The sequence below is a fragment of the Mustela nivalis genome (genome assembly GCF_964662115.1).
Source record: "Mustela nivalis genome assembly, chromosome: 1".
In the NCBI taxonomy this organism is placed as follows: Eukaryota; Metazoa; Chordata; class Mammalia; order Carnivora; family Mustelidae; genus Mustela; species Mustela nivalis.
In genome coordinates this window covers 119,076,981-119,087,183 of record NC_139020.1, presented here as the reverse complement: position 1 = coordinate 119,087,183, position 10,203 = coordinate 119,076,981, and the positions used below count along the sequence as shown (strand labels likewise).

Here is a 10,203-nt window from a genome sequence, read left to right as displayed (position 1 = left end):
GAGATAAAACTAGAATAGTCATTGCTGCCAGAGTTGAAGCTGCTCTCATTCTTATGAGGTTTAGTACCAGGAGTCTCACAGGAAGTGAGAGGGAATTCCAGAAGCTACTTAAGAGAATGAAATGGAAAAGCAAAACAGAGTGAAAATGAGTAAGAAAATAGAGAATAAGTGAAAAGGGATGGAAGAAAAAGGGAAATTAGGCTATCTCAGCAAAAGAAGAATGTACCAGAGTCATGTTTATTACTAAGAAGTACATAGTGATGATAATCTCCAAAAGCAAGATTCAAGGCCTCCCCTGGTAAGAAGAGAAATCAGAAAGCATCAGGGCCAGAAACAGATGAGTACCTTATAACCAGAGAGCCACTGAAAATCCTATTCATGCATGAACAAGGCATTCTCTCTTTCACGTGCACGCGCGTGTGCACGCGAACACACACACACACACATACACAGTGTTTACTTTGATGTTTACCCTGTAAAAACTCATCAAGCTGTACTCGTGCAATTTTGTACGCCCATCTGTGTATTTATGTAAAATGTACATATGTAGATAGGAGAGAGGGAGGAAGAAACTATCCCCCCCATCATACATGCTCCTGTTAATAAAGTGCTAAAAGAAACAACTTTCGAATGTTGTTTAATATGGATGTTTTTTAAAAACAGGGTGTACTTCAAACTAACCTCTCTTTCAGACTATTGCCATCACTGTGTTGTTGTTAATGTTTTGGTTTTGGGTCCCAGATTTGAATTTAACATGCAAGAGAGCTAGGAAATGTGAAAGTCCAGAATTGACAGCAAAAACGACTGCATAAGGTTATGAGAGAAATGGCCAGAAAAAGTAATTTAAGTAACCATGAGACTCAAAAAATCGGTAACATGATGAATGAAGCCTAAGAACTGGTATCACCTGAAGTAAATAAATGGCAGCCAAAATTACTATGATCCTTACTTCCTCTTTTTTGTTTTAAACTACTATGTTTTTTAATGTTCCAAGAATGGTACCATGCAAGGAAAACAACCTGTCATGCTGTGATTACTTATAAATTGTAACTCCACTATTATTTTTCACTGTCCAGACTTGCTAAAGAAGGCTACAGTTGAAATCTGAAGGTCACACTGGAGATTTGGTATTTTCTCTCTTCCCTTTCTCAGTCTCTACCTTCTGGTGCTCAGTTCCTTAAATAAGGAAAATGAGAATCCAAAGCTGAAGTACTTCTGACCTCCTATCAAGTTTCCCACTCCAGGTTGAGGTACGCCTGGTTCCCTTTCTCCATTTGGATCAGGACTCTGTTGCTGGCCACTTTGCCGGGTCCACTCTGGCTCCTAGCAAATGCCAGGCTCACCTGGAGAGCAAGTGAAAAGAGAGGCTCACATCAGAAAAATAAACCCAGATATCAAACTCTGCAGAGAACAGTGCCTGAGTCATCTGAGCAACCTTTCAAGAAAGGCAGAGGGATCAATGAGGATGGGAAAAGGCACAGGGGGATGAAGGCTTACTGCAGTTTATCACATTAAGCTTTTATATGGGACAAGAAAGGCAAGAATGGGGAAACTACACCAATTTAATCTAAATTTACAATTTTAAGAGGAGTACCTAATGAATGGAACTAGGATGTAATTTACTTACTTCTAGCTATTTTCATAATAAGCTTCCATAGGAAGGTGTGAGAATGCAACATCTCAGCACTACAAAGGACAGTACAAACACACAGGGAATAGACTCCAAAAACAACAACAACAATAACAACAACAACAACAACAAAGCAGGCCCAGGGAATACACCATAAGGCAGACCAATGTCATATTAAAGGTTGAATTTGTCTGAGGCCTACATGTCACTGAGCTTGAGAATGCTCTTAGCTAGATGGCATTATTTGCTGCCAAAATCCTAGATTCCACCCCTGTTCATCTCATTTGAAGGCAAATGAGCAAAACAGGCATCTTTTCCCTGTTGTGAGGTACCTCACTGATTCAGGCATACAGAGAGCCAGAACGTAAGTGAAGAGAGCCTTCACTAGGATTCACAGTTTTTTATCTATGGAAAGAAGAGATTGAGTTTGTCCACAGGATTTATCAATGAGATAAGCATAAGCTATTATTATGACTATATATTATTACACTCTTTCTGGAAGAGAATTGGCAAAAGCCCCATTCCAAAAACACACTACTCATATTTCTAGTAAGCAGGTAGGAGAGTATCAGGAACAGCTTACATCCTAGTGCTCTCCAAAAAGATAGAGGAAGGAGTACCCTCCAAGCTTCCCAGAGCATGTCTAATTGTCTAATTATGTGGCACAAAGCCGCCTGGTTCTCCCTCAATATATCTGTTCTTACTGTTTCTGGAGTGGTTGACGTTGGCCACTAATCACAATGGAGAAAGAATACCATATTGTACTTAAAATGTACGCAAGAAGAAAAGCTGGAGATGATGACCTTTAGATAATAAACAAACTGGGTATTTCTCAGTCTTTGGAGAACTAAGTTGAAAATCATAAGATGCTCACTTCCAGAGGAATCTCTTCTCAATCTTTCAGCCTATTAGTTTACACAAGGGTGGAATCTGAGACTTTAGATAGAAGCAAATTAGAGATTTCCAAAGGCTTTCACCTTCAGAAGATCCAAGTTCTAGGATTACAGAATCAAAAAGATGTAGAATTTACATGTGGTAGCCAGGAGAGGGCACTGTCTGAAAGAACATACTGCACTCTGAGGTGCACTGGAAAATGCAAAGATGGGGAAAAGCCCATTTCACCTTTTTCATTTTAGGCCAGTGAGGTTATACCATCATTCTTTAAGAGATTAAGGAACTGGACCTCTGTGACCACCTACTAGAAACTGCTAGATCCAGGAGTAAATTCAGTATCACTCAAGTACTCTCATTGTCAGAGATAGGATACAAACATATTTTCACATGACCAAAATGGTAATTTTCCCTACCTCCCTCTTCCTACAAAGCTTTTCAAATGATAAACTGCAGTAAGGCTATTCATTTGGTCCCTCTGGTTCTCTTGGCAGGTTGCTTAGGGCTCAGGCTCAGTACTCTGCAGTGTTGGTTGTCTGGATTTCCTTTTTTTTTTTTTTTTCCTGATAAAAGTCTCTTTCCTTGCTCTCTAGGTGAACCTGATTATTTTTCAGGTGTCCGACGATCCTGGCCTTAGATGGGGACCAGAATTACAATCCAAGAGGCAGCTAGCAAAACAGAATCTTAATTCAAATGAACTTGGGGATTAGTAAATATCAAGCTGGAGAAGAAAAACTGATGGGACTTTGAAGTACTCTACCTTTTCTGGATTTCTTGTTTTTCTTCTGGAAAGAACTCATCACCGCAACAAAGAGAGTAAAAGGAGGAAAAAGATGGGGTGGGAGGAAAGCAGAGAAAATATCAAGACAAAGTATCAGGTCTTATGAATCATCTACAATCCTCTGGACAGTAAAGAACCTGGGAAGAGGGGTTATTACCATTTACAAAAATGCCCCACTCCCTACAGCCTTAGAGAATAAGGCAAAAAAGAACAAGAAGGTCAAAAGTTATCTTTAAGATTAACTTGTTATTGGCAAATTTAGTTGGAAAGCTAACCTCATTTGTGATCTACCTTGCACCTAACCCATTTTTATAGTTGTAGTCTCTCCAAAGGGCCTGAGCCCTTCAGATTAGATCCTACAGTAAATGAGAATTTAGATATCACAGGTACTGGTTAAAAAGTAATGCAGAAACTGATAAATTGGTTACTCCAAGGAAGCATAGCTCCTGAAAAATTACCAGTTTACTAAAAATCCAACTTCATTCAGGAGAAAAACAAAACCAAACCGTATTTTTAAATTTCTAGGTAACCACTAGGATGAGTCAGTTGACAGCTGGTTCTTTCTACTATGAAAATTATACAACCCAGAAGTTGCAGAATTTCCTCCTAGAAACCCTATATAATACAGTACTGACAGACTAAATTTACCTAGCACCGATCACCAATATTCACGACAAAGCTATCTGCTTGTCAGCTCTTGCGGGGAAGGGGAAGGACTGAATTAGGACCAGGTTTGGGGATTAGTGAGTCTCTAACCTAGCCCATGTTACAAAGCCTTGCAAAGCCAACAAAAACAATCTAAAAATTCTTCAAAACCAAATTTTATCTAGCCCACACTTAGGTTCTACCTATAAGGACTCCTCTACCACACACTATTACCTATTAAATAAGTATTATCCACAATCACCATAAAATAATCTTTCTCGTGACTAAAAATGACAAGAATTCTAAAGAGTAAAACCAGGGCCTAGATGTTAACAAAGCTACCAAAGCTGCTTGCAATGTGGTTGTCAGGAACACCATATCAAAAATGAGCCCTGTATCAAGAATGAATTCCTTGTATAAATTAATATAAGCAACAAATCTGTATATAAATTTATATACAAGCTTGCAAAGGGAATTAAAATAGGAGGCAAGAATTGAAAATGGTTCGTACCTGCAGTGTACAGTTCTCTTTTCGTTTGAGGAACTCCACAAACCTGGCCACTACTCCTGGTGTGCTGATGACTTCATCAATAGGAGGATTAGGTTCTGTCTCCCCATAAGATGAAAGGAAAGAAGAAAGAAGAAAAACAATCTGGTTCAACGTTTTTATCAACCAGTCAGATAACACAACAAATAAATTTGATGATGGTAATAAAGATGAAGTAGTTAAAATGCCAGATTATAGAAATTACATATAGGAAGAACAATAACCTGAAGTTGGCAGGGATAGAGCAGGATTGAGCAACTGAATTTTTTAAAAAGCAATTTAAAAGAATTTATAAGACTTTACAGACAAAACCTAAAAACAGTACATGAAAAGAGGTTCTAGGGAGCTTAGATGGGTGCAAATAAAGTGAACCATTACTGTGCCATGACTAACAAAATAAGCGATGGTATCTTAGAGTGCACTCCTGGAATGTATAGCCTCAGGACCAGGAAGGCAACCTCTCCCCACACCTTACAGTAGTAAGAACACATCTGAAGCACTGTATTTTAGTTATCATATTTTTAAGAGGGATGGCTGGCAAACAATCCAGGCAGAAAAGCAGTAGAAAGCAATGGAAGGTCCTAAAAAGCCCCATGGTATGAGAAAGGCAGTAGACTCAGCATGCTGAAAAGAGACAAGGGGAATGGGGAAGCTGTACATGATAATGGCCTTCAAATGATTAACTTGTCACACAAAAAATATAATTGTTATGTCACACCAATTTTGTTATGTCTATATATTATATAGGCTCTTATTCCAAGTCCCTCAAGGGATATATTATCACTTATGACTCCAAAAAACAATACCTTACTCCTTGAGGGAGAGGGGTGTGTGCTGCTAATTTAATGTCAATATTTACTATCGACATTTTAATGTGGTTCGGAGTTCCACAGTTCTTTTTACTTGTCCAGAATGGCAAAGTTATCATATTCTAGTCTACCCCTAATCATACCAAAAAAAAAAAAAAAGAAAGAAAGAAAAAAGGTAATTACCCTAACCCCCAATAAATCCATTCTTAAATTTCATGATAAAATGACAACATTAAAACTAACAATTACTGATATTTTAAAAAATTTTCCTTGGGGCACCTGGCTGGCTCAGTTGGTAGAGCGTGTGACCCTTGATCTCAGGATTATGAGTTCAGAGTACAGAGATTACTTAAAAATAATAAAATCTGGGGTGCCTGGGTGGCTCAGTGGGTTAAAGCCTCTGCCTTTGGCTTGGATCATGATCCCAGAGTCCTAGGATCGGGTCCCCCATCAGGCTCTCTGCTCGGCGGGGAGCCCTCTTCCTCCTCTCTCTCTGCCTGTCTTTCTGCCTGCTTATGATCTCTGTCAAATAAATTAAAAAATAAATAAAATTAAAAAATAAAAATAAAATCTTTAAAAAAACAACAAAAAAGTTTTTCTTAAAAAAAAGTTTATTTATCTGAATTAATGTGAAATACTGACTCCTGTTCTTATCACTTTAAAGGTCTTTTCTAAAATAGCCCAGAAACGAAAAGAATGCTGCTTTCTGGTCCTGGTAATTGCACAAGGTAATTTCTGGTCCTGGTATTGCATAAAGAAATTCAGAAGTTAACCACGGCTCATAATTACATATATATCTTTGTGTGTCCCTTTGTTTTGTTGATAGGCACATTCCAAAGCAATTTATCTCTGATATGAAAAATAGATTATGGGAAAGTAGTATTTTTTAAACTAAATGAAAAGATACACAGTTGACCTCTGAACAATACAAAGGTTGGGGTGCCAATCCCTGCACTTCTCCAAATCCTAGCTACTAATAGCCTACTGTTGACAGGAACCCTCACCAATAACATAAACAGGCAATTAACACATATTTTGTATGTCTAGGTATTACATACTGTATTCTTACAATAAAGCTAGAGAAAAGAAAATGTTATTAAGAAAATCATAGAGAAGAGAAAATACACTTATAGTACGGTACTGAATTTAATGAAAAAGATCTTCAGTCACTCAGGGCCCTGTCACTCAGGGGCCAACTGTACTTTAAGATACTTAGAACTCACCTTTTGAAAGCAATTTTCTGAATTTCTGTGTTGCTGAAAGCTGTTGCTCTGGACTATTGGAAAATATCATTTCAATCATGTCAGAAGTAATAACACCACCCTGGGAACACAAACAAAAGCATATTTATAAAATTTTAACTTTAATTCAAAGGAAAACAAAGACAGTATAGTTGTGACCACATTATTAAGTTAATCATATTTATCTAGAGGAGTTACACAAAGGCAGGATAATCTTTACACGAAGAAAATGTCTGAGATGATTAATAATGTGATGAAGCCAAATACTTTGTCTATCATTAAGAAGCTCATGACAATAAGAAAGTAATCTTAGCAGTAAATATTAAGACAAGGTGTTTATTACTCTTCCTCCCTTGCTCATCACTCGCTCGGTTGGTCCTTGTCATTCAGGTTCTAAAAGGCGGCTGGCTCCTTAAGACCTTTAAATCTACAGCAGCCATTCCATCTCTTTATCACCCTACTTTAATCCTCTCCCAGCCCTTTTTACTCTCAGATATTTTTTTTCAGTTATGTGTTTAAGGCCCAGGTTCCTCCAGTATAATTTAAGCTTCTTGAAAGCCAAAGACCCAGCCCATCTTCCCATTCTAACACTGACGGTTGGCATATAGCAGATGCGCAACAAGTATTTACTGAGTAAATATAGAATAGTCTTGTATAAATCACAGATTCTTTTTTTTTTTTTTTTTTTTAAAGATTTTATTTATTTATTTGTCAGAGAGAGAGCGAGCGAGCGAGAGCGAGCATAGGCAGACAGAGTGGAAGGCAGAGTCAGAGGGAGAAGCAGGCTCCCTGCGGAGCAAGGAGCCCGATGTGGGACTCGATCCCAGGACGCTGGGATCATGACCTGAGCCGAAGGCAGCTGCTTAACCAACTGAGCCACCCAGGCGTCCCTAAATCACAGATTCTAGCTACTATCAAATTCTACTGACTCAAATTTATTTAAAATTTCTATTTTCTTTATTAAAACTTCTCAGTTTTCCACTATTTTCTTGCTTTGTTAGAACTTTTCCATTTTCTACAACCCATCTCCAATATTTAAAGTTAACCTGCTCAGGGTGACTTGTCATAATGAAATAAAGTTCTCATCGTTTCATGAAGGGTTAAAGTCAACAAGATGAACTGTTACAAAATGGGTTATAATAGAAAACTCCAACAGCTGTGATGTGGAATCAATTTTTTAAATCATACAAACATGCCCAATTTGATAAATGAATAGCAAACTGAATTTTCTTTAAAGTATCCTTTGTTATTTAACTTTTAAGGAATAATTTTGTAATTATATTTTTTAAGTTTTTTTTTAAGTTTTTTTTTTATTTTTTAAGTTTTAATAGCTGAATTAATCTTCATAATTTAGTTAATTCTGTTTAATTGCATGTTATTCAAACTATAACAAATATCTAATGAACCATGAGATTAAGTATATGGCTTCTTTTTAAAAATGAAATGCCAAGGTGCCTAGGTGGCTCCGTGGGTTAAAGCCTCTGCCTTCAGCTCGGGTCATGATCCCAGGGACCTGGGATTGGGCCCCACACTGGGCTCTCTGCTCAGCAGGGAGCCTGCTTCCCTTCCTCTCTCTCTCTGCCTACTTGTGATCTCTGTCAAATAAATAAATAAAATCTTAAAAAGAAGAAATGCCAAGTACTTTCTATAACCATCTACTAACACCTTTTTAAAAAACCAAAGTAGCAAGCTACACCTCCTTGTCTTCTTCAGAAAAACACTAAGAAAGAGTTCCTTTCATTATCTTACTTACTGGTGCCATCTCCATGTTATTAATCTGAGCCTCATGGAAGCCTCCATCCGACATAACTTCTTCTTCTGTTTCTTCCTCTGCTGTAGCAACATTTCTTCTCTTGAATAACTGAAAAACAAAAGACTGTGACTCAAGTATTCTAATACAAAGAAGTCCAACATGCAAACACTAGGAACCCCATTTAAAAGGCAATAAGGAAGGATGGAGTTATTTGAAAATCATTTTAAAACTTCTAAAGGCTGTGCCACCTTTGACCTTTCCTGATGAGGAACTATTTCAGAATTCTCCAATTTTATAATCTAAAGAAATTAACTATCACAATATGCTGTTGCCAACACTTGATGTGATAAAATTACTGAGAGAAGCCTGACACTGCATGACACATAAGAAGGGTAAGGTTGATAAAGGAGTTAGGGTATGCCTGGCCATTCCCCTCTTTCCTCTATGTTAAGTTGGTGATAGTATAGTCTTACCAATACATTAGGGGAAATGATAAAAATGATGTCAGAATGACTTAATACTCCCTCTTAACCCTCAAAGATTATGAACTTAGACTTCCGGACCTTTCCAACCTGCCCAGCAATGAGCGATAACAAGTGACCACTGTGTGAACACAACCTTTAAAGCATCTATTAATTTGTGTAGGCAAAGAATAGTTCCTTCCAAAGGCAGCCCACTAAGGTGCCTTCATTCTATCTTTAAATATAAACAGTTCACTTTTTCAAGCAATGACGGAGTAACAATAATTTATCCTCTCATTCTACACAACTCTAAAAGCAGACAAAATCCATAAAATACTGGGTTTTAGCTAATAGGTAACAGGCAGCCCAGGCAGTGATCCTTCAGAAATGAAAAGAAATAAGACTGGCCCTATGATTAGCTCAGATTATTGCCTGGACAGAGTTTCCATGCTGTAGCATAGGGAGGGCAAAACCCAAGCAGGGCCTACAGGCTCCCTGAGCTGAGGAGACAGAGTTTAGAAATGAGGAGGCCAAAGCAACTAGAATCCATAGGTAAAGTAAAGAAGAGAAGAGATAAACACAGAAGGAACTCTTAAGGCTCGGCAGAAAATTCCCCATGAGTCTTTAGCTTCATACTACAAAGCACAGGTGTATAAGGGAAATACAGCTGGGAAAGGAACCACCTCCAACAAACATGCAGAATAATTTTGGAAGTTATATGGGTCAAGTATTATTCATGTTTCAACCATACAATAAAAAAGACTTCCTAATATATATAGGGCATTTAGTAGAATACTCAAGAAGGATACCGATTCCGAAGTAAGGCTCAATTAGCTCTAGGTTAAAGGGTATTAAAAATCCATCCCAATGAAACATAAAAACAAACTGGTTACAAGTAATTTACTAAATCCAAAGACAAATTCAGAATTACATATATATTAAAAGATATAAGAACTCTAAGAATAAGCAAGGTAAAATTCACAATGCTTGGAATTCAACTGGAAACTACCAAGCATTAAATAGCAGAAAAGACTATCCATGAGGAAGGAAACATAAATCAATCAATCAATAAATAAATAAATAACCAATCAAAATCACCTAGAAATGATAAAAACGGTAGAAATAGAAACACTAAAATTGTTGTTATAAATATATTCCACATGTTCAAAAAGTAGAAGTATAAACACTAGGAGAGATAGGAAGAGATAAAAGGACTAAGCGAATACCTAGATGTGAAAAATACAATTTTTCAGGTGAAAAGTACACTGGGTAGGATTAACAGCAGATTATATATTGCAGAAGAAAAGATTACTGAATTTAAAGACATAGCAATATAAACACTCCAAAATTAAAGACATGTTGAAAAAAAAGGTGAGAAAATAGGTACAAAATGTAAGTGACCCACTATACAGGTACTGGAGCCCTAAAACTGGGGTGGGGAAAAT

General features: G+C 37.3%; 1 protein-coding gene across 1 annotated transcript in view; it reads right to left on the bottom strand.

Moving 5' to 3' along the window:
• The window catches only part of KPNA1 (karyopherin subunit alpha 1), a 67,487-nt gene that overhangs the window by 20,693 nt on the left and 36,591 nt on the right, over positions 1-10,203 (bottom strand). The window contains exons 3-5 of the mRNA XM_082740635.1: positions 8,298-8,405; positions 6,527-6,626; positions 4,459-4,553 (exon numbers count right to left, since the gene is read on the bottom strand). Of these exons, the coding sequence (XP_082596761.1) occupies positions 4,459-4,553; positions 6,527-6,626; positions 8,298-8,405 (303 nt within the window). The remainder of the gene's footprint in view (positions 1-4,458; positions 4,554-6,526; positions 6,627-8,297; positions 8,406-10,203) is intronic.